Genomic DNA, 25192 nt, shown 5'->3' on the forward strand with positions numbered 1-25192 from the left:
GTACCTCTCTGGTCTGTTCTGTCGTTTCTAGACGGGGGCGCGTGCCCAGCAGGTGAGTTCCTGCGTGTCCGAGGCGTGCCTGGTGGCTGGCCAGGGGAAGCCCTCAGGAAATGGTCGCTTTTTCCTTCCCATCTACTGCTCACACTGAGGCATTGTGACCTGGGGCAAGTCACTTGAGCTCTCTGAGCCACGGCAGACGGGGGACAGCCGCTGTAGCGGCCTCCTGGAGCTGTGGGAAGGGTTGAAGCAGGGAATCCATGGGAAGCTACCTGGCCCGTAACTGGGCTCGATGCGTGCAGGCCTGTCGAGTAGCTGTGGTATGGCTCTGAGGCAAAGAGGGAGAATTGCTGGAGAGACTGGGGATGGGAGGGGAGAGGGGGAACCTGCTCCGAGCCTACAGGGCTTTCACAGAAGGGCCATGGCCGTGTTCCCTTTGATCTCCCTCCCAGTTCTCTCAGGATGGCATAACATGCCTCCTGATGTGCTGAGGAGGGCCCCCCGGCCCCGAAGGGACGCCTGTCAGGCCAGCGCTCACAGCTTGTCCCAGGCCTGTGGGAGCCCCGGCAGCCTCGTACCCCCGAGCCTCGGCCAGCTTTATGGAACTCCCCCTTTCCAGGTGCGGTCCTCATGCCCAGGTGCTTCTCGGTGCTTCGGGTTCTCCCTTTCCCGGGGCCTGTGGTGTGTGTGTGCCCCACTCCCTTTGATTTGGGGTCCATGTCTGTCTTCCCTCTAGAATCGCTGCCTTCCTCCTTACACGGCAGGCCTGAAGGACCTCACAGATCCTTGGGCTGAAACGTCTCATTTTTTCAAAGGGCAAGAAAGTAAAAGAAAGACAAGAGGGCAGGAAAACGTCTCAAGGAAACCGAGCTTGTCAGTAGCGGTAATGTTCTGTGGCTCGCTGACTGCGCCGTGCATTGCTCCCGGCTCTTCACCTTCATTAACTTACTTCATCCTTGTCACAGTGACTCCAGGGGTTGAAGTTCTCATCAACGTCGTCAGCCCCATTTTACAGAAGAGGAGACCGAGGCATAGAGTTAAGTCACTTCCTCCAGGAAGCAGTGGGGGCAGGATTTGAACACAGGCATTCCGGCTCGGGATGCCAACAGCGTAACTCATAAGGTCCTCTGCTTTTTGGGATCAGGCCCAGATTTCAGCCCACCTGTCCTAGCTCCCTTCCACAGCTGGTTCTCCTGATCCTAACCGCTCCTGCCTCTGGGGGGCTGGCTGTCCTCCACGTGCTGTCCCACCCTGGCTACTATGACGTCATCGCTGTCATGTCATCTGGGAGCAAGGCTCTGAGTGGGGAGGCGGCCTGCTTGAGGTCACTCACACCAGGAGCGAGCGCCTGAGCTATGAAGCTTCCGACCCTCAGTGGCTCCAGGGGTTCTGCACGGCACGGGCGCTGAGCTGGGGGTCGTGAGAGAACCCCGAGAGGTTTAAGGCACGGCTGCTGCCTTGCTGGAGTTCGGGGCTTCCCACTGTCAGCCCTGCACACCCCGGGGAAATGGGCCTTTCGTGGGCCGCTGCAGGGCACCACTGTGGGCAGCTGGCCCTGGTCCTGCTCCCTACAGGGCTGGCCAACCCACTCTCTGCCTGGCACGGAGCCATCACTGGTGCCTGTTGAGAGCCTGGCCGTGCCTCAGTGTCCTGGCAAAAATGCCTGCTGTGGTTCAGCAGGGAGATGGGGCACAGGAAGGATGGTGGGGGGGGTATGGTTTCTGCACAGCTCCTGCCCCTGGCCTCAGAGAACGTTTGCTGAGTGACGGGGGCAAGCTTGGGGGCAATGGAAAAAAGTGGCCTTGTGTCTGCCTGGAAATCATTCCCCAGCTCAAAAATTAACCACCTGACATGGCATTTTCTTCTTTCTCCCCCCTCATCTCTGCGTATTTTGTCTGCAGACTTTAATCCCTGTAGTAACGGACTGGCTCACCCGAGAAGCTGGGATTTCTTTGGTGGGAGGGATTATAAAGCTTCCTGTAAGAAATGCCTAGGTTGGATTGGCATGACTAGGTCAGGGTCAGGGACTGTGGTGACCAAACCCCTGGCCCCCATTCTTGCTCCCACCTGGGGCCAGGACTAGCGGAAGCCTGGAGAGGCACCCAGGGAAGCAGAGTTTAAGCGGGGCTCCCTGTCAGAGTGGGGCACTTGCCTCATCCCTGTCCAGCCCTGCTCCCACCTCCTCCGCCTGGTAAAGCTCAAGGCACAACAGTTTTTCAATGAAAGAAGGTAAGACAAGTCCTTCCCTCTTACTCGCTGTGTGACCTCAGGCAAGCCACTTTCCTTCTCTGGACAACCATCGTACTAGGGCTTAGTGTAGACCGGGCTTTCTCAACCATGACACTGTCAATGTTGACACTACTGAGAACAAATAATCCTTTGTTGTGCGGCTGTCCTGTGTATTGTGAGATGTTAGCAGTGTCCCCGCCTCTACCCACTGGACACCAGGAGTCGCCTCCCATCATGACAACCCCAGATGTCCCCAGACAAATGTCCTCCAGGGGACAAAATCCTCCCCTGTTGAGAACCACTGGATTAAATGATCTCAGGTTCATTCTGGCTCTCATATTTTAGGATTTTTTTTTTTTTTTAAGAATTAAGAACAGTGTTTTTGAAGCCTAACTTCAAGAAATTGAACTTGTATAAAACATAACAGCTCGTATTTCATGGAGTATTCTCACATGATTATCACTAGGACAGTGGTTATCTCACACAAGATCACTCTGCGAGGTAGGTGCTGTCATTACGTGCCTCCGGCAGATAGGGAAACTGAGGCTGAGGCCAGCTGAATACCCAGGTCACACAGCCCGAGTGTGGAAGGATTGCACTTCTAATTCAGGCTTGCCTGATTCCAGCACCCACGCTACTTCCGTGCACGCGAAGGCAGACAAACAAAAGGCAAGATAGTCCTTTCTTGTGGCAAAATCCCTAGGTGGAAGGCACCTGTGGTTTAAGTTGGTGGGATCCAGACTTTTCTAGTCCATCCACCTTTCTGAAGCAGTCTGAGAACAGCAACAGAGAGCAGCAAAGGGAGAGGAACGTGCCATCCGAGGAAAGACGCCAGGCCACAACGCCGCCCCTGGGGTGTGAAGAGGGGGCTGACGCTACTGGTGGGGTTTGGACCACAGGGCAGGAGACCAGGAGTGACGCGAGCCCCTGCAGTGCCTGGGCAGGCCACAGGCTCTCCCAGAGGACTTTTCAACTCTCTGAGCCCTTCCGAATGGTGGCCGAGCTGGAGGCATGCACAGCGGGGAAGGCAGAGTCCCCGGGACACAGGCGACCATACGGAGTTCAGATGAAGTGGGCGAGCAGGCTCGAAGCCCCTTGGCACAAAGCAGGATGTTCGGGGGCAGGCGGAAGAGAAAGGATGCGTAGTGACCGCTGTATGGCCGTAATGGTTCTCGGTCTCTCAGTTAGAGACGAAAAGCTCAAAGAGACGCCAAAGCTCCATGACATTCTTGGGTCTTCACACTTAGTCTCCACACTGAGCCCACTGCTGAGAGCGGAGACATATTTCAGGGAAGTGCTGGTGACACAGGGTTCTGGGAAGATCAGCGGTGCTGATGCCCAGACCCCTGCTGCCTCAGCTTCCCCTCCCGTCCCTCTCCCCACACTCTCCTTTCACAGAGAACTCGCCTGAGAATGGCCCCCCTTCTGTGACGAGGTGCCCGCTTGGGACCTGCGAAAAGGCAGTATGAGAAGTAAGAAGACAGAGAACATCAAATACAGAGTAAACGAAGAATAAATACTGGAAGGGCTGTGTGATCGAGTAGGAGAGTCTATTGAACAGACGTTTCTCTGTGAGACATGAAAAAAAATGTCAAGAAATCATGGCCTTCCTAAAATAAATCTCAAGATGTGAAATAAAAGGGTCAGGGAAGAGATAGTGAAAGGCAGAAGGACGTGAAAAAAAAACCGTTCTGGAAGCAGGTGGAAGAGACAAAGCTGCTCTATTATAAAAGCCGTATGAGAAACGGCAAGAGGGAGAAAGATCAAAAACATAATCGGGGGGGCGCCTGGGTGGCTCAGTCGTTAAGCGTCTGCCTTCGGCTCAGGGCGTGATCCCGGCGTTATGGGATCGAGCCCCGCATCGAGCTCCTCTGCTGAGAGCCTGCTTTTTCCTCTCCCACTCCCCCTGCTTGTGTTCCCTCTCTCTGGCTGTCTCTCTCTGTCAAATAAATAAATAAAATCTTTAAAAAAAATAATCAGGAAAAAAATCTATAAAATATAAAGTAAAAACATAACCAGGGGCGTAATCTACAGGAGAAGAAGATAGAGGAAGATGAGATGGGAAAGAAAGTAAGAAAGGATGAGGGGGAAATGATCAATATGGACTACAGAGGAAATGCGACTTCGGCATAATTGGTGTTGTTCAAGATGAAACAAAACAAAACAAATAGAACAGAAAACAGGACAGCTCTTCTTGCACTTCCGGCAGGATTACAGCCCGACAAATCCATTGTCGGTTGGAAATATCGTAAGTCGCCAACGCTAAGTTTACTACACCTAACCAACCAAATGTCATGGCTCCGCCTCACCCGCCTTAAACGGTGCTCAGAACACTTACATCATGGTGACTAACATAACATAATAAAAGGAAAAAAAAGGGGAAAAAAGAACGCTTACATTAGCCTACAGTTGGGTGGTCATCTAATGCACAGTGTCGCGGTGGAAAGCAGAGTGTTTGCATGGGGACACGATGGTTGCAGGTGGCTGGGCGGTAGCCCCTTGGGATTGCGGGGCTGCCCAGCATCCGGAGAGAGCACGAGAGGGCATCACACCGGATATCGCCAGCCCAGGGAAAAGACCGAAATTCAAACTTCGAAGCATGGTTTCTGCCGAATGGGTGTTGCTTTTGTGCATTAAGTTGAACCAACGGAAGTTGGGTACCCTCTGTATTCGAATCTTAATAGCAGACAACTGCTCTGAAACTAAAGTAAGACATAGGCAGATTTTCTGTCTCCCAGAAAAAAAAAAAAACTTATAGAGACTCGTCAACACTGAGTTATATGTATCCCATGGTGACGTTAATGGACTGGAGGGTTAAACAAAAAATCTTATGGACGTGGAAGCAAAAACTTCAGGTGAGCCAGAAGGAGGGAGAAAGCAGGCTGGCCTCAAATCTCTGCTCTGTGACCATGAACTATCTAGTAATCCTCAGAGAAAGAAAGCACAACCCTGGCGTTTGACAGCTTGTGTATTCGGAGGATGTCTTCTTTACGAAAAAAAAACCATATTTGTGGCTGAAATTTGCAAAGGAGGGCATCTAACAAAGAGGTAGAAATGTATTCATAACCTCACTCCTGAAACAGCCTGTCTGCCAAGTGCGTATTCCAGGTGCCTTGTGCACATTCGTTCTAAGGGGTCCTCGGTGAGGTGACAGCCCAGGGTCATTCTTCTTCATCTCAGTTTGCAAGCGAAGGGACTCACGCTCGGAGGGTTCAGGGGTTTGCCTTGAGATACTGTAGCAGAGCCACCATACCCAGACTTCCTGGCCCTCGAGCCACATGAGCAGCTCCTCTGTGATGATGGAAATGTTCTATCTGCTCCATCCGGAGGGATAGATGCTAGTCTCAAGCAGCTACTGAGCGCTTGAAATGTGGCTCCTGTGACCAGTCTTCTCGGGCAGCAGCCTCCTGCAGGCTCGTCCAGCCCTGGGGATTTCAGCCGAGTGGTACCAGCTTCTAATGGCAGAGGGGAGGAGCTGCGTAGCTGAGAGAGATTTCATCAGAAGCCTTGATTCCATCAACCCTGGGCCACCTCAGCAAGATTCTGTCTCCTGAAGCGGAGCCTCGATACAGAACAAAGTGGCAAAGAGGCAAATTGCTGACTCTGAGATGATCTAGAAAATGATCAGACACCTGCCCCAACCTCTAAACTCCAGAAGTTAAAATTCAAAGGAAGGGGCCCTGGGATCATGTGACTCTGTGCCTCTACCCCAATCTGCCCTTGAGGTATCAAGGAAAGTCTCCATTTGCAGACATGCAGACCACCATGCACCTAGGTGGCTGGACTGAGTTCACGAAAGGGGGGGGGGAGTGGCCCAGAGGCAGACGTGGAACAGATGTGCTGTGGGCAGGGGTAAAATCGTGGCTCTGCCTGGACCCCACTCCCTGGTGCACCATTTAAATGGTCACCAGGCCTGAGTGCTGTGAGCTCTGCTCTTGTGCTCTCCATGGCCCTCAAGAGATCACTGCTCTTCCACAGACCTCAGTTTCTATACCTGTAAAATAGGAATTTTAAAATGGAGCTGAGATTTTAAATATAGCATCCCGTGATCCCTAGTAACTTGACTTAGATTCGGAATTGTGTATGTGTGAGCACTTTCCTGGAATCGTACACCAATTAAAACCATTTAGACTACAGATCGTAACCCGGTGACCATGAGTTTGATAGCGCTTGCGGGTGTGGGTTTTTTTGCCTACACTTTCTTCTTAATAAGCAAATCTTTTGAAACTGTGAGATGTCACACAAAAGCAGTTTCAAGCTTTCAAAAAATCAGGAGATCTGGCGTTGTGGGGCTCATGTTCTCATGGCAACACCCAGAAAGCAGTAGTTGCTGTTCTTAGAGGGGCCAGTATTCCCCATTTGCCACAGTCCCCACTCCTCCCTATTGCACTCCTGACTCCGAGGCCCAGTGCCAGCTCTGATTTATCAACAAGCGTGGGCATCTCCCCCACTACTAAAATAACGGTGCTGTCAGCAGTGTGAATCAGACTCCAGAAAACGATGTGATTTTTTTCTTCCACCAGCCCACTTCACTCATTAAATGGTGCCCTGTGCTTGAGTTTGTGCCGCCTGATATAGATCATGTATTTATTCATTCTGTAAATACCCACTGAGGTCCTAGAGACAGAGGTGAACAAATAAAGACAAGGGTCATGTTTGTATGGAGCTTATGGTCTGGTGGGGGAAAGGAAATAACAAGGCAACAAACAAGAAATACTTCAGCAATTGAGAAGTGCTTGACAAAAACAAGGCCAGACAATGGAAATCGGACCACAGTCGATCGCATGGTCAGATTGCGTGGTCAGGTCACTCCCTGAAGAGGCGACCTTTGAGATGAGGGCCAAACAACAAGCAGGAGCCAGCTGGACCGAGATCAGGGTCGAGGGGGCCAGGCAGAGGGGACAGCAGGTGCAAAGGCCTGCAGGGGGGAACTGGCTCGGCCTGCTTGATCTCTGAGAGCCCACCACTTAGTGTGCATGGGCCCCAGCTCACTAGGCCTTGCCTCCAAGCCTCCTGGGAATTTTTTGCTCTCTGGGAGTCAGTTCTGTCCTCAAGGCCTGGCAGGGGTGGGGTGTGAGGGGCAGTTGTACTTAATAATTTCCCACCAGATGTCTGGCATCCAGCTGGCAATTCTGGGCAGGGAAGCTATTTGGGGTCACCTTGGCCCTGCTCCAATCCCTAACTAACCAGCAAGGTAATGAAACACACTCTTGACCCACTTACTGGCAAAGCCCCCATGCCGGCCAAGGATCAACTTCCCAATTCCTGCCATTTGCCTCTGGTCATCTTCCCAGCTGACATGGGCTATATCTGGAGTTGTTGCTCCGCAAAGGACTGATGTTGACATCTTGGCAAGACCACCAAGGAAGGGAGGAGAGAGAGAGTGGGAGTGAGTAGAGGGAGGAGAGAGAGTGAAACAGAGAGAGAACAGGGGAGGGAAGGAGAGGGAGAGGGAGAGGGAGAAAAAAAGCCTGGGACTCGGAACCTTTGAAAGGCAGCCCCTTACAGCCAGAATTTATCAGTAACCCACCTCCATCCCCCATTATGTAATGTATCATATACAACACAAAAGGACTTACAGGATGTCACCCCCAGAGCAGATGCATTTGAATGTTCACAGCAGCTTTACTCTTAATTGCTCCAAACTGGGAACAGTCCAAATGCCCAGGAGCAGGAAGAGGCTCAGACAAACGGCGGTGTACTCACAGGACGGAGTACTACTCAGCACTAGCAAAGAACGAGCCGCGGACACACACAGCCACGTGCGTGAACTTCGCAGCCGTCGTACTGAACAAAAAGTACAAAAGTACATCCTGTATGATTCCACTGAAGTCCAAGGACAGGCAAAACCAATCTCTAGCGATGGAAATCACAGCAGTGTTTTAGAAGGGGCCTGAGGATTGATCTGGAAGGGGCGAAAGGGAACTTTCTGGGGTGACGGAAACATTCTCTTTCTTGATGGGGATGTGATGTGGGTATGTACATTTGTTAAACCTCAAACTGTATACTTAACAATGGATGCAATTGATTGTATGTAAATTATAGCTCCTAAAGTTAATTTTTGAAAAGTCATGTTTATTTTTCTCTCCTGCTGTTGCTCTAAAATGTATTTGGTGGGGGACGTTCTTCCCTCTCACTTGGATGAAGCAGAGGATAGTGATAGTACCTTTCATTGGATGAGTTAATACGTGAAAATCTTTGGGTTGTCATTGTTCCTCTAATTCTTTTGCATAGGGATGCGAGGCAGGAGAGACAAGGAAACTGGTTTTACAGACGATTTTGCATGTCCCAGCAATGCTCAACCATTATTATTCCTTTGAATACCCTCATCGGGATAAGCCAGTCACAGGGTTACCCTGGCCTCATGAATGAATTGGGAAATATTCCCTCTTTCTCTGTTCTCTGCAAGAGGTTGTGTAAGATATGTATTATTTATACCTTACATGTTTGGTAGAATTACCATTGAAGTTAGCAGGCCTTAGACATTTTTTTGTAGGATGGTTTTTGATGATTGACTCTGTTTCTTTAATAGATCCTGAAATATTCAGCTTTTCTCTTTCTTTTCCTGACAGTTGAATGTTAAGTTTTTCGAGGAGTTTTTCTGTTTCCTCTAGTTCATCAAATTTACTGGTATAAAGTTGTTCCTACAAACCCTTTATTGTCCTTTTGAAACTGTTAAGATTAGATCAGTGTATGAGGGTGGGACCCCGTGATGGGATTAGAGCCTTTGGAGAAAGTGAGTTTTTCATATGTACCAAGTGAGGACCAGGTGAGGAGGACATAATGAGAAGATGGGATCTATAAGCCGGGAAGCCAGCTGTCACCAGAACCCAAATCTGCTGGTACCTTGATCTTAGATTTTCCAGCTTCCAAGATTGGGGGAAGTAAATGTCTGCTGTTTCAACCACTAAGCCCATGGAATTTGGTGATAGCAGCCTGAGCTAAGACCTGTTTCTTCTAAACCAGGATAACTGTTGGTCTGGCAGGTGGTATATAAAAAACAAGATAGATGTGGTGTGTCTTCCTGAGCCAGCAGCAAGATCCAGCAGAAAATAATTGTATATTCTAAAAAGATAGTTGCATTATGGAACATGGTACCAAGCATGAGTTGAAAAATGTCAAGTTTGCAACAGAATGGGACCCAGATCCTTTGGGGGTGGGGGTTTGCGTGGATGTTCTGTCTGGAAACTTGCAACAGTGTATTGGAGCGTGTATACTAGCTCGTAGATCTGATTGTCAAGTTTTCATAAATTTTGCTAGCCAGTTGTAAGCATAGATATTTAAAATGAAACTATATAAACTTGTGATTCAATATATTAAAACAAAGGTAATAGATACTCAAAGCTTACCACTTGCTGATTATTTTACGATTATCTAAGATCTTGAGATTATCTGTATCTGCTTTATTTGCATCAGTATGTGTGGAGGAAATGCTGTGTGGGGGTGTGCTACTGTCCATCTCCTGCCAACTCTGTTCAGTGATGTCACTTGATAGCTTGAAATCAACCACATGGGCGTATGTACACCTGGAAGTTGGGAAACACTGCAAATCAGAGCTTAGCTTATTGTTTTGTTGCTCTTCTCGATTTTTTTTTTTTTTTTTTTGGGAGAGAGAGAGAAAGGGGTGAGGGCAGGACAGAGAGAGAGAGAAAATCTTAAGCAGGCTCCACGCCCAGTGCAAGCTTGACATGGGGCTCCATCTCATGAAAGAAGTTGCTCACATCATTGGTGAACAAGTGAATTTCTGACATACGTCCTTGTTTCCCTCTTGTCTTAATCACTAATGTAAATAAAAATATAAACTGACTTTCGCAGTAAAACTAAATTCATTGGTCAATGACATGAGTGACTTCTTAGCGAAACCAAACAGTAATCAAGAATTTCTACACACAGGGGCACCTGGGTGGGTCAGTCAGTTAAGTGTCTGCCTTCGGCTCAGGTCATGATCCTGGATCCTGGGATCGAGCCCCACATCGGGCTCCCTGCTTAGAGGGGAGTCTGCTTCTCCCCCTGCTTGTGCTGTCTCTCTGACAAATAAATAAATAAAATCTTAAAAAAAAAAAAAAAGAATTTCTACACACACACACACACACACACACACACAACAGAGCTTTCCAGTTGTTAAATATTTACCAACATACCCCCACTTGGTAGGCAGAGTCTGCGAGGGTCATTCGAGTTTGAGAAGAACGAGCCACAGAGGACTCTTCTATTATTGGCATGGTCAGATTTGCTGCCTAAAGGGCAGTGACTGTGTCTCACTCATTTTCCTGGTCTCAACTGCCAGCCAGGTTGTTGAGAAAACAGGATGCGTTTTCGAGATGTGCAAGGGAGTGTGGGTATATCCCACAGTCCTCCCTGGCTCTGTAAGGCTCAGTAAATGGTGACCTCATTCTTCCCCGGGCTGAGGCCAACAACTGGAACTCCTCCTGGTTGCTCTCTTTGCTTTACACATCCTAACAGATCCTCGGCAAAGCTGTCAGGCTCTCCCTTGGAAATAGACCCCGAATTTGACCACTTCTCACTACCTCCGCCACTCCCCCAGACCCTAGTCACTGGTCATCTTTGCTTAGATTGTTGCCAAAGCCATTGGTCCCTCGGATCCTGTCCTTACCCCTCAGTTAGATGGATTAACTCGTCCTAGTGTCTGCGTGTGGCTGATGCCTGACTGTGTAGCTGAGGGTATGTTCTATAAGGAGGCTGCTTGTTAGGATGGAATTCAGTTCAATGTCCTGTGGACACTGAATAAAGTCAACCAAACCTGTGAGTAAGAAGTAAGAAGCATAAAATGGTGCCAGACGGCATCAAATTCAAGAAAGACTCTGTGTTTTCTGGAACATGAAAGGTCATTGCCTTGAGAGAACATAAGAAAGCAAGGTCAGGACAGTAAGCAATTTTATTCAGACAGTGACCATGTGAATAATAATAATGAGACACTATTGATGATGGATCCAATGAGACACTGATGGATCAGAAGTGAAGGCGTTGTCATTTCTGCACTCTTATTTCTAGAACATTTCCATCACCCCCAAATGTTCCCTTGCATTCCTTTGCAGCTCCCCTTCCCCAACACACACACCTCCTGCCCGAGCCCTGGCGACCGCTGGGCTGTTTGGTTCTGAATCTTCAGCATTGCGTTGTCCACTTGTCAGAGGTTCTCGTGCTCCGCTGGTAGCAGCTGGCGGGTATTCGATTAAGAGCAATGGCTCTGGAGGCAGATTGACTTGTTCTGCAATCATTGTCTTGCTAGTGTCCTCCTCGCATCTCAGCTTCCTACTCCAGAAAATGGGGATATTCACTCCTCTGGGATTTTGTGAGGATTACACAGTTCCGGTACTTCGTTACCCCATACATACCGCTCATTGTGATTGCCGTTTACAGAGCATGTGCTCTGCGTTGGGCATTGTGTTGAGTGTATGGGTGTGGCGGCCGCTGCTGGTGCTCTCTCCACATCTCCGTCGGCACTCACCATCCTGCACGTGCCAGTAGCCTGCTGAACCTGAGATGCTCTGTACCGGTGTGTTCTCTCACTGTATGCAGGGCAGGCCGGAAGTGCGGGGAGCTAATGCTCCCAGGAGCAGCCTTCAACCAGTGATGGCCAGGAGTTGGCAGGTAAAAAGCCAGCTTTCTTGTTTCCCAGGAGATCAACTCTGAAGCATGATCTACACCCTCTCCCAGGGTCCCCCATCAGGATTGAGCCTCAACTGCCCATAGGGGTGAACTTCCCATGAATACACTGTCTGTATTGGCTTCCTTCTGTTTCGCTTCCCTATTGCCCTTCCAGAACATTCTGGGATCCTCTATCAAGTAAACTGTTTTCACTCTCATGCTCATCTCAGGGTCTACTCCTAAACCAATGGAGCATTTCGTGTAATCCTCAAACAGTCTTATAAAATGGACAGATGTTGCTTCCCCATTGTATAGTCGAGCAAAATGAGGCTCAGACAGGTGATGTCATCTGCTCAAGGTCAAAGCTTCGGGCACTCACCCTCTCCACACAGCTTCCCTGTGGAACGTGCCTTGATGGGTGCTGCCCCAGGATCTCTTCTCCCCCTCCCACCCAGGGCTCCGCTGACCCTTCTGAGCTGCATCTCCCCCCCTCCCCCTTGCAGGAAGGCCGCTGCCTGTTTGTCATCCTGCTCATGGCGGTGTACTGGTGCACAGAGGCCCTGCCCCTCTCGGTGACGGCCCTGCTGCCCATCATCCTCTTCCCCTTCTTGGGCATCCTGCCCTCCAGCAAGGTCTGCCCCCAGTACTTCCTGGACACCAACTTCCTCTTCCTCAGCGGGCTGATCATGGCCAGCGCCATCGAGGAGTGGAACCTGCACCGAAGGATCGCCCTCAAGATCCTCATGCTCGTTGGGGTCCAGCCAGCCAGGTAAGGCCAGGTAAAGGGTGCAGCCCAAAGGTGGGGAGGCAGAGGGACCGCATCTCTGGGAGCCCAAACTCACTTCCTGATCTGGCCCCCCAGGCCCACAAGCTCATCATGTCCCACCTTCCATTTACTCATTCACTCCCTGAATATGTTGTGAGCCCCTTCTGTGTGCCAGACACAGTGCCAGGCTCTTGGGCAGTTCTCGAAAGTGCGTAAGAATCACCTGGGGAGGGGCGCCTGGGTGGCACAGTGGTTAAGCGTCTGCCTTCAGCTCAGGGCGTGATCCCGGCATTATGGGATCGAGCCCCACATCAGGCTCCTCTGCTGGGAGCCTGCTTCTTCCTCTCCCACTCCCCCTGCTAGTGTTCCCTCTCTCGCTGGCTGTCTCTATCTCTGTCGAATAAATAAATAAAATCTTAAAAAAAAAAAAAAGAATCACCTGGGGAGCCAGTTGAAATGCTTATCCCAGGCCTGGCCCCCAGGGATTCGTGTCCAGTAGTTTTAGAGAGGGCCATCTTAGCAAGGTGACTCAGACCGCTGGGGCTGAACCCCACCTTTCCCGCTCTCTGAAATGACTTACCTTCTCTCTCTTTGGCTGTAAAATGAAGATATAATAGCTTAGACCTGTAAAGTGCAATAAATCCTGGTCGTTATCTTCCTGGTTTGCTATTTAATAGCCCAGGTAGGTGAGGAGTGGGTGGCATGATAGCCCCGGAGAGATAGAGAGGCAGGGGCCATTCCTGCAGGGCCTTGGGCTCCCTGGCTAGGATTGAACTTTCATCCTAAGAGAATTAAATGGACTTTATAATAGGGTTTCACTGTTCTTTTAATCTTTTTTTTCCTTTGCAATTTGTTGCATCTTAAGGATCCCTTGCTAGAATAATATTTTTAAATGTATAAAGCACATACGATTTAAAACAACAGCAACCACAAGAAAATGCAGTGACCCAAATAAATTTTTAAAAACAGACAAATTTGTGACATGGTACTGTATGTACTCCTTTACAGTAAATGGTAAGATCCCTCTACTGGCCTAATAACAACTGCATTTTGAGGCTGTTTTGAATGTCAGTGGAATTCCAAGATGTTTGCATCTATTATAACAAGATCTGAAAATATCTGTGATCTTAATTGGTGATGGAGTCCCAGGCACTTCTAATACTATTGAGCTTTGTTGCCTTTATCACCAAAGGAAATACTTAATTTCCATTAGAGGTTAGACAAATAAAAATGCGTTTTCCCCTCTTGTTTCCATCCTGAATTATATCCATGGCCCTGCTGGTTATGAATCTCCGCTTTGAAGTGTTCAAAGTTGGGGAATGACATGACCAGATTTGCATTAAAAAAAAAATTTCTCTAGGCTGCCAGGTGGAGAGCAGATTAGGGGTGAGACTCTGGGGACAGCCTAGTTAGGAGACTGTTCTGGGTGTCCAGACGAGCAATGGTGACAGCTTGGACTGGGGTGGTGGCAGTGGAGATGAACAGAATGGGTAGCTTTGAGAGCTCTTTGGTTGATAAAATTGATGGGGGTAGTGGTTAAGGAGAAGAAGGTTCTAGATAACTCCTAGGTTTCTAGTATCGGCTCTGTGTCAAGCACTCTGCAGGCTCTGGAGGAACTGTTAGTCCTGTGGGAGAGATTGTATCTATAGGACTGATTCCAGTGCAAAGCGGAATTCTAACCCGAGGGGCATCTGTGGTGTGGGAGCCCACAAGAGAGGTAAGGGGTAGACTTCTTCATGGAGCACGTTACATTTGACCTTGAAGACTAGGTGGGGCTGCTGTTCAAACATATGATAAAGTTAGAACAATGAAAACAGCATGACACTAGTCCAGAAATAGATTTTTTTCAATGCTGGATACATATTTTAGAAGAAATCTAAATCAGTGGGAAAGGAATGGATTATTCAGTAAATGGTGAGCGTTGGAATAACTGGCTTATTCTTTAAAAAAAAAATCTACTTAGATCTTCATACTATACATCTAAATAAATTCCAGGTGGGTTAAGAATTCAATGTAAAGAAAAAAGATCATGGAATTTGGATTCCTGCTGGTGGGAGGGGGCCAAGCAATGGTAGGCAGGCAGGAGATCGGGGCCTGTTGGATGTGTTGGTGAGTCCAGGGGAGTCTGAGCAGGGGAGGGGAAGAAATGGGAGGGGAAGTGGGAGAAGAGGCTGGGAAGATGGTTTGGGGAGATATGGTGGACAGTCTTGGTGCCAAACCAAGGTGATTTTATTCTGTCATGGAAGCCATCAAGGACTGGGGGGCAAGGGAGAGAAAACTTCAGGGTTGGGGTATCTTTGGACTATTTTACCTTGGGTACCTGTGGCCAGTTCACTGAAACGTGTGGAATCAGTGTCCTTAGACCTGAAATAAGGCTGGTGAGTGAATCTGGTCCCCACTTGGTCACTGGCTTGTCCTCTCTAGGCCTTAACTTCCTGTCTGAAAACGAGTGGGCTGGATTCCCCAGGGGTAGTAAAGAGGACCTCCTGGGCCCCCGTTCCGGATGTGCCTCTAACTCCCTCTGTTTCCAGGCTCATCCTGGGGATGATGGTGACCACCTCCTTCCTGTCCATGTGGCTGAGCAATACTGCCTCCACCGCCATGATGCTGCCCATTGCCAGCGCCATCCTGAAAAGTCTCTTCAGCCAGAAGGAGGCTCAGAAGGACCTCAACTGGCAGAGTGATGAGAATGCAGGTGAGGCTGCGGAAGGGGACCGGGGCAGCCCTACAAATGTGGAGGAGTGGGAGCCAGACGCCCAGAGGGTGAGGGGAGGGTGAAGGGAATGCAGTATTGAGCATCTCCTATGTGCCAAGTGTTTAAATAGTAATAATAACTGAAAAGTAGCTAAGTCAACCTCGATACTTTGGTTTTTAAAAGATTTGCATTCATGGAGTGCTGACTGCGTACTGAGTGATGAGTTCAACACTTAGCCTGCATTATCTCGTTTACCTCTCAAAACAGACTTAGGAAGTAGATACGAGACTTTCACCTGATTTTAGAGCATTCGAAGAGGTGCCCAACATCACTAATACCTAGAGAAATGCAAACTGAAACCATGAGATTTACTGCAGTGAGACTAGCAAAGATAAGAAAACTAGACAGTGTCCTATGTCGGCAAGAAGGGGACCATGGGAACCCTTGTGTTTTGCCAGACAGCATGTGCACGGGGTCAGCCTTTCTTATTCTGCAAATATTTAATCAAATTAAATGTGCACATACCCTAAAAAAAAAAAAAAAGTGTACATACCCTGTAACCCGATAGTTGGGCTCCTGGATACCAATGCCAAAGGAATTCTGACAGAGGTCCACGAGGGACAGGCGTGACCGCGTCCACTGCACATTCTCCGTGATGTGGTGAGTTTGTAGCCACGTGAGCGCCACCACCAGTAAAGGGGAAGGTCAAGTGTGTACCCTTGAGCACCGGGCTGCTTTTAGGAGCAAAGAATTAGAGGAACATGGTTCTAGAAATGGATCTCACAAAACATAGTTGTGATTGGGGGGAAAAATCCAGAATGAAATCTAGAAGACAATACCATTATGTAAATGAAAAATTCACACAAGTGACCATTTTGCAAGACCTTAAGTTAACAAAACCTACAGATTAAACGCATCTGCATGGTTGCTCTGCAAAGGATGGGAGTGGGAAATGGGAATCAAAGGAAAGAAAGAAAGAAAGAAAGAAAGAAAGAAAGAAAGAAAGAAAGAAAGAAAGAAAGAAAGAAGAAAGAAAACAAAAGAGAGTCCTTGTACAAGGACAGTAAGAATATGCCACCAACTGAAGGATTTGACTCCCTTGAACCTCGGAAACTATGTTCTAAACAAAACAAAATACAAGTAGCCGCTGCATTCTTAGATGATGAAGCAAAGGCTCAGAGAGGGGAAGTGACTTCCCCAAGTCACACAGCAGACAAATGACTGAGCCCAGCTTTGCACCCCGGCAGGCTGGCTCCAGAGCGCACTCTCTTACCCATGGAACCAGCTGCGTCTGTGGGAACGTAGGCAAAGAAGGTCTGTCTGCAGGTGGCTTGAAACATAAGGGTTTGTTTTCCTCAAATATCAAGAAGGCAGAGAAAGGCAGTTCCAGGATTGATTCAAAGGCACGAAGCTATCAGGACTTTTCACTGGCACGTCTGCGATTCCCTTAGTCTTTCCCTCATTGTGGCAGTGGCTGCCACATTCTGTGGGCTTTAAAACGTCTTTCTTTTTATTTACATAAATGTATTTAATTTAATTTATTTATTTATTTACGTTTGAGAGAGGGAGAGAGAGAGCTCCTCGTGTGAGCAGGGGGAAGGGCAGAGAGAGAGGGAGAGAGAATCTCAAGCAGCCTCCACGTTCAACGCGGAGCCCACGTGAGGCTCCAGCTCATGACCCTGAGGATCACCTGAGCAGAAACCAAGAGCTGGACCCTTAACCGGCTGACCCACCCGGGTGCCCCTATTTACATAAATGTATTTAAAAAGGAAGCTTTCAATTGGTTCCTATGTGGGCAGAAATCTCTAGTTTATCCCCAATATTGAGCCTTTGTTCTTTTACTAACCAAAGCCCCACATGGGCACGTGGCTTTGGAGAGAAAAAGCTGAATTTCCCTGCTTCCCTTACAATTAGGTGTGGACCCTTGACTAAGCGCGGCCAACGGTCTATGAGTGGGAATGGTGCGTGCGACTTCTGGGGCCTGCCCTTCCTGCCCTCCAGTTCTGCTGGCTGGAAAGTGAACATAACGTGGGGACCGAGAGATGCCACCTGGGAAAACCACATGTTGAGGGATAGATGGCAGATGTGCCCCGGGAACTCTGGATCATTTATGCCAAATAACACAGCAAACATGATTCATGAAACCACGGGCTTTGAGTGCTAGTTATGTTTTTCTGAATATGTGTTAAAAATTGATCTATATGTTAAAAATCTCAATATCGATTCACGTACCGTCTAAGTTAATCTCGTTTACCGTGGTATGGGTCTTTGCCGATCATGCCACCAGGGTCTTGCTTATTTTATTTTCACGTCAGCCCTGAAAGCTAGAAATGATGATAAGTACTTTACAGGTGAGGTTCAGGGAGGGAAAGTGACATGACCAGAATCAGTTACATTGTTGGTAAAGGAGCAGAGCCAGGACCTACAAAAGGTCAAAGTCTTCCACGTGGGAGGGAAGAGATGTTCTATAGCAGGGGTCAGAAAACTGTTTCTGTAAGTGACCAGACAGGAAATACGTCAGGCTTTGCTGGCCACACATCCGCCCTGTTCAAACTTCAAACTGCGCCCTTGCCGAGAAAGCGTCCACAGGTGAGATGTAAGTAAGTGGGCGTGGCTGAGTGCCAATGGAATGTTATTTATGGGTGCTGAAATGAAAACTGCACGTAATTTTTACATCATGAATATTAGGCCTCTACTCACTTTCTCCAGCCATTTAAAAATGTAAAAACCCTTCTCAGTCTGCAGGCCGTGGGCCAGATTTGGCCCGTAGGCCAGAGTTGGCTTCGTTCGTTTTCACACTGTTTCCCCGGAGTCTTGGGGCTTCCAGAGAACCGTGTCACCGTCCTCTAGAAGTGGTGACAAGGAGAGAAGACTCTGCACCTTCTCCTACGTCTACCGCAGCTCCCCCACTTTACCTGTTTTATCCGCTGGGCGTCCCCGTAACAATCACAGATGGTTTACTGAGCACGTACCTCGTGCTGGGGCTCTTCGGAGGGCCTTCCGTCTGCGGCACATGGCGCCAGCAGTGACGTCATTTAGAAGATTGCAAACTGAGGAAGAAATTTAAAAAAAAGAGAGAGGATGAACTAGCCTCCAAGGTCACGGTTTCAAAACCGCGGCTCTGGTATTTTGAATCGAGGCTGGCTGACTTCAGAGCCTGAACCCTTAACCTCTGGTATTCTGCCTCATACACAAGTTTTTTCCAAAGAGTCTAGCGGCCAAAAAAAAAAAAAAGTTTGAAAGCCATTTTCCTTTCATTATCAAGATAAAAAATCTGAGACCCAGGAAGGGGAAGGGACTTGCCTATGGTCGCACTCAGTGTTGGGTGCAAGGTGAAATCCAGAGTCTTCTGCCGAATGCTGCAGGATGTCAGGAGGTAGGAGGGTCTGGGAAGCTGGGGCAGACACCTACTTTCTTAGGCGGTGGGATCAGAGAGCAGGGATTGATTAATGATCAGCCCTAAGACTGAAAATGAAGTTAATGCCAGAGCAAAAGAGAGATGTTCCCTTTCACGCAGTCTCTGTGCTCTGTCCTGGTGGCAGGTTGTGAAGACAAGCATGGAGGGAGTGGGAGAGTGTTAGTGGACCAGGACAGGGGTGGGGAGGCTCCTGGGGGCTCTAGGTCCATGAGGGGCACCCATAGCAACAACAGTGATGACAGTGTGAGATCTCAGTTTCTGAAGACCGACCACATGCCAGACGCAGTGCTCTATTTTTCACACACGTCAGCTCATGTAATCATAACTTAGGTGCTAGGAAGCAGGTGATCCCCATTTTACAGATGAGGACACTGGGTCTCAGGGAGGCAAAAGGATTTGCCCAAAGCAACGTGGTTAGTTAGTTGCTGAGCTCTGTCTGAAACTGGAATCTGCTGGTAAGCACCATGCCAGAGTGGGACGGAGCCTGGGGCAGGGCAGGGCTCGCTGGACAAGACTCGGGGTGGGGGGGGGTCCTCAATCTTGGAGAGCAGCCCTGATGTTTCTCTTCAGTTTCTTCACCCAGCTCGGCTCCCTGTGCTGCCGGAGGGACCGAGGGGCCACGTGGGTGGTGGCTTCTCCAGCGCCCCACGTGTGTGTGCTCATTAGATTCTCCACTACGGTCCTGCAGGGATGGCCATGTCATCGTGCCCATTTTACAGAGGAGGAAACTGAGCCGCGCAGGCGCCCTCCCCCCATTTTATGTAGGAGGAAGCTGAGGTTTAGAACAGTGGCGTAACTGATCCATTCATTCATTCACTCATGAATTCCGCACATTTATTGAACACCTACTATGTGCCGAACAGTGTTCTGGGTGCACAAGACCACACCAGTGGAGCTGGGAGTCCATGGGGGAGACAGGTAATAAATAAATCCCTCTCAACTAGGGCTTGAAGGAAACTTAAGCTGCACCAACGTGTAGGGTCTTATCACCCGGGTGAGCTGATCTGCATTTAGCCTTCAGACCTCTGCAGGCGGTCAGCAGGCCCAGCCGCAGTCAAGTGACCATCGGCTCCCACGGCTCCCATGGCTCCTGCTCCCTGTGGGTTCCAATAGGAGAGGAGCAGCCCAGAGTGGAGAGGGGGCGGGACTTGCTCCCCAAGCCACCTGCTGAGACAGGAAAGAGCTGCAGCTGGAGTCTGGACCCTTCCTCCGAAACACGCACCTGCGGTTACACAGGTGGGGCTTATTAGCCCAGAGAGAGGGAGTGAGCAGGGGCCACCGGCAGCCGTGATGACCTCAGTCAGGTGTTAGAAAGGACCTCTCGTGGGCCTTGGGCTGTGGCTGAGGCATTTGTGGGGGTCTAAGGAACTTGCTCTATGTTGAGTGATGTCAGAAATCAGGGACAATTCTACTAGTAAAGAAGTAGCAGCCATTCAGTTGGCGAGAGAGGGGGACATTTGGCATTTTGTGGGTGGCCAGTGGCTTTGGTCTAAGACAAGATTATAAAGTGCCCTCGCATGTCTCATGTGTTCACCTCTGTCTGACGTTGGTGATGTGTAAGATCATTTAGGTCCAGCAAGAGAACAACGCAGCACATCTGGTCCGACCAGTTCCAGATGTCAGAGGACCTCTTTCTTCTTCTATCTCAAGAGAAACCACATTGACTAAATCCTTGCCAGCGTTCAGATTCCTGTTAAATTCTTTCAGTGGCGATTCTGGCAAACGTTGGCCCACCAGATCTAGCCTGGTGCCTGCTTTTTGTGCAACCTGTGAGCTAAGCATTGTTTTTGTATTTTTAAATGGCTGAATAAATCAAAAGAAGAATGTGTTGTGACATATGAAAATTCTATGAAATTCAAATTTCAGTGTCCAAAAACAAAGGTTTAGCCACACATATTCATTTCTATATTGTCTAGGCTGCTCTCATGGCAGAGTTGAGTACGAAAGAGACGATAGGGCCCCCAAAGACTAAGATATATACTATCTGGTCTTTTACGGAAGAAATTTGCCAGTCCCTGCTTTAAATGGTGTCTTAATCCCTTCAGTCTGCTGTAACAAAAATGGCATAGATTGGGCATTTATTTTTCACGGTTCCAGAGGTCGGGATGTCCAAGATCAAGGTGCCAGCAAATTTGTTGTCTGGTGAGGGACTGTTTCTTGGTTCATAGATGGCCGCCATCTTGCTGTGTCCACATATGGCGGGAGGGGTAAGGGAGCTTTGTGAGACATTTTTTTTTTAAAGATTTTATTTATTTATTCGACAGAGATAGAGACAGCCAGCGAGATAGGGAACACAAGCAGGGGGAGTGGGAGAGGAAGAAGCAGGCTCATAGCGGAAGAGCCTGATGTGGCTCGATCCCATAACGCCAGGATCATGCCCTGAGCCGAAGGCAGACGCTTAACCACTGTGCCACCCAGGCGCCCCCTGTGAGACATCTTTTATAAGGGCACAAATCCCATTCATGAGGGCTCTGCACTTCTGACCTAATCACCTCCCGAAGTCCCCACCTCCTAGTACTGTCACATTGGGGATTAGGTTTCCACATATGAATTGTGGGGGGATGCAAGCATTCCGTCTATAGCAAATGGGTCAACTCCTTAATCCTCCTGACAACCTTAGGAGAATTATTACTTCCATTTTATGAATTAAAGAACTGAGGTACAGTGAGATTAAGGGATTTATCTAAACCAAGGTTTCTCAACGCCAGCGCTACGACATTTTGGGCGGGATAATTCATGGTTGTGGGGGCCGACTTGTGCTATTGTAATAGGATGTTTAACAGCGTTCCTGGCCTCTACCCACTAAATGCCAGTAACACACTCCCAACCCCACCTCCATCTCCAGTTATGACAATGAACATGTCTTCAGATATCACCCAATGTCCCTTGGAGGCAGACTTGGCCCAGTTGGGAACCACTGATGTAAGGTTACATAGTAAGTGACGGATCCGTGATTTGAACCCAGAACCCATGTGTTTAGCTATCAGTCACACTCTCAATGCTCAGAGATAGGTCTTTTTGCTCCTAGTAATTGTTTTAGCTGCAAGAAATTTTAATCCCTTCAGTTTTTCTTGTTTCCAAAATGTTATCGAAGGCTTCTGGGGCGACTGATCTATCAGACAAGGGATGTCTTTAAAAGGAAGTCAGACCTGTCCTGACTCTATTCTCCTCTGCTCAAACACTCCCCTGGCTCTGCTCACATCTGATTCGGAGTAGAAGCCAAAGTCCTTACTGTAAGCCCCAAGACCTCTGCGTGACCCAGCCCACCTCCTGGCCCCCTCACCCCCACTCCTTCCCTCACCTCCCCTCCTGTTGCTCTCTCCCTTCCTTATGCCCCTCCAGCCCTACTGATTGCTCTTCTTCTCAACACATCAGACACTCTCACCTCAGGACCTTTGCACTTGCTGCTCCTGTTGCCTCAAGCCCTCTTCCTACAGCTCTTCCTGTGACTGGCTCCTTTTATCCTTAGGTCTCAAATCAGCTGCCATCAGCTCATGGTTGTTTTCTCAGTTGGCCTGATCACAGCAACCCACCTGCTTCCTGTCCCCAGTCTGTGATCACTCTCCACACATCACCCACTTTTCTTTTCTCTGTCACTACCTGAGATGTTCTTTATTCATTTAGCGTCTGGCTCCCCTTCTAGAATATAACCTTTATGGGAGCAGGGAGCTTGTTCTGTATTATTCACTGTGTACCACAAGCTCATACCCAATAGCACACAGTAGGTGCTCAACAAATAATGAATGAATGAGAGAGAGAGCGGGGTCACCCAGCCCATTGCTGATCTATTACTTCTAGCTAGTCTTTCTCAAATATGCCTTTGGCAATGACAGCCTGGGTGAGTCTAGTCCAGAGGACCTGCCACTTAATCCCTGCCCACAGGCCAGGGGCCATCTTCAAATAGGGACGGGGGGGATGGAAGGAGGGAATTTTGAGTGCCTTTTTAAAAAATTTAATTAACAGTATAGGAGGGAAACCTGAAGAAGCCCTTTTCACTGACAACATGAGAACAGTAATGCTCCCGTCCATTCGTTACATTACACTAAAGACATCATGCTCTTTCCTCCTAGTGGCTGTGCGGAGGAACGGCCTGCACCCCGTGCCCACGGAGATGCAATTTCTTGCCAGCACAGAAGAGTGAGTTCCTGGTACAATTGATGGAGGAACCAGTGCTTGATCCGAGGAGATGATGAACAAGAATTCAATGCTGCAAGCAATCCTCCCCCCAGCCCCAGATTTTTCTCCAAATGACCTAGTGCCCAAGTGTCTACCATCCATCCCTTTGGCTTGGGCATGGACATACCCAGCCTCCTTTAAAAAAATACAAGTGTAGGTAGAAAGGGCAAGGGAGCACATTAAGTCCGTCTGGTGAGGGAGAGGCTCTGAGAGGAGGGTCCAGAGGACCAGGAGCGTACAAACTACATGACAGTCAAGGAGGAAAGTCATGCAGACCAGCATCCAGAGCCTCTAAAGACAAAACTTCCTAAGAGACAATCACAGTCCTTCACGCTGGTGTGACTTAGGAAGCATCTTCACATTGACAGCACGTTTAGTGGCTGGTGTCCTTTGTATTTGGCAGCGTGGTTAAGATCTTGGGGTTTGGAGCCCTGCAGACCTGACTTCGAACCTGGCTCTGCCGCTTACCGGCTGTGTGATTTGGACAAGTCACTTAATCTCTCTAAGCCCCTGCTAGTTTCAACCACCAACTGGGCATGAGAGTGGAACCCACCTTTGAGGGTTTTTTTGACAGCAAATGAGATCGTGTTGAGCAAGCACGGATCATACCGGCTCCTACATGCACTTGTTACTCATGGCATTGTTACCTTGGGTGATGAAACAGCAGGAAGTCAGGTCACCTGCCAGAGGCATTGCTGGACATCAGTCAGGTCTGTTTTGTTCATTCAACAAATGTTTACAGATAGCTTACGATGAGCCAGGTACTGCCAGGGACACAGCAACGGACAAAAATCCAGCCCTTGTTGAGTTTACGTCTTGGTGACAGGAAATGAACACATGAGTAAAATTCACAGCATGTCAGATGGTTGGTGAGGGCTATGCGGGAGAACAGAACAGGAAAGAAGGCTAGGGAGGGGGCCTGTGGGGTGTGAAAAGGCCGTTTTAAAATAAGTGGTCAGGAAAAGCCTCTCTAAGAAGGTCACGCGTAAGCAAACACCTATAGGAGGTGAGGGGTCAAGGGGGGATCTTTGGGAAGAGTGTTCTCAGCAGATGGGCCTGCAGGTACAAAGGTCCTGAGAGTCCAAAGCAGCCAGGAAGCCAGTATGGCTGGAGTTGGGTGAGTGGATGGGAGGAATTAGGGTCAGAGAAATCGCTTATGTGGGGGGGGGCTGGCAGAGCATGAGGGACCTCGTAGGCCAGCGGTGTAGCCTTGACTTGGAATAACATGGGATCCAGTGGAGGCTTTTAGCAGAGGAGGGATGTGATCTCATGTCTGGTTGTCTTATTCCATGGTCTCTGCTCCTTCTTGGCACTATATCTGGGGGCTTTTAGTACAGATTTGAGATATGGTGTCTGTGACTGGCCCAGCCACTCACTACCCCACAACCAAGGAATCTATTTGGACCATCTGCCCATGCAGGGCTTGTGCTGAATCTAGTGGAAAAGACCCAGTCCTCATTCTCTAGAACTCCATGTCCCCTGAATGCAAACCCCATCCATTGGATGGAGACTCTATGTCCATTGGAATGAAAGTCCCCTCTCTGGGCCTCAGTTTCCCCATTTGAACAAAGAGGGGCTTGCATTAGATGAGCCCTCAGGCCCCTTCTGTTCTCTCATTCTCATTGTGAGGCTCAGTCTGGTTGGGTCCCCACGTCTGGGGGAGCCCACAGTTCCTGCTAGAACTTTCACCCTGAGAGGTCAGGCCATGACATTTGTCTCCAGCTGCTTCCAGTCCTTGTCTTCCTTTTAGACCCCAAATCATATCCCAATTGCCTTCCAGATAAGGGGCCTCTCATATAGTAATTAAGGCCAGAAGATATTTGAAGTATCTTTGATTCTCTAAAAAAAAAAAAAATCAATGTGTTATACAGGGACAATTCTTAATTTCATTCACTTATAAAAATTTTATAATTGCACAATTTAAAAGAATACACTTAAACAAAAAGAAAAATGTACACAGGATCTCACTCCCAAAGATAGATTAAAACTGTTAAGTGAATACTATTCTAGACTATTTCTGGATACCTCTCTATGTATGGAAATGCATTTTTAAAATAAAAACATTGCTAATGGATATATGCTCTTCTGTAACCTACTGTCTCACTTAATGGAAGGTAGGGATCATCTTTTCACCTCCATAAATTTACGGCAATGTCATTATCTTTTAATTATATAATTAATACTTTTTAATTTTATTCTTTCCCAATACTCTTTTAACTGCACCAGGAAAACCCAGAAAATACAAAGAAAGAAAAAAAGAGGGTAAAAAAAAAATCCGTATTTCCACCCCCAAGAAAGGCAC

The 25192-nt window shown here is 48.5% G+C and overlaps 1 protein-coding gene across 3 annotated transcripts in view; it reads left to right on the forward strand.

Moving 5' to 3' along the window:
* SLC13A3 (solute carrier family 13 member 3) overlaps positions 1-25192 on the forward strand; it is a 71258-nt gene that overhangs the window by 13175 nt on the left and 32891 nt on the right. The window contains exons 1-5 of one of the 3 annotated variants that reach the window (XM_019809613.2): positions 8068-8201; positions 11767-11838; positions 12339-12604; positions 15133-15296; positions 22785-22851. In XM_019809613.2, coding sequence (XP_019665172.1) covers positions 8196-8201; positions 11767-11838; positions 12339-12604; positions 15133-15296; positions 22785-22851 — 575 coding nt within the window. In that variant the 5' untranslated portion in view covers positions 8068-8195. Of the gene's footprint in view, positions 1-8067; positions 8202-11766; positions 11839-12338; positions 12605-15132; positions 15297-22784; positions 22852-25192 lie in introns of those variants that run through there. The other 2 variants (XM_019809614.2, XM_011236844.3) reach the window with 2 other exon arrangements.

Source organism: Ailuropoda melanoleuca, chromosome 13 (assembly GCF_002007445.2).
Source record: "Ailuropoda melanoleuca isolate Jingjing chromosome 13, ASM200744v2, whole genome shotgun sequence".
Taxonomy (NCBI): domain Eukaryota; kingdom Metazoa; phylum Chordata; class Mammalia; order Carnivora; family Ursidae; genus Ailuropoda; species Ailuropoda melanoleuca.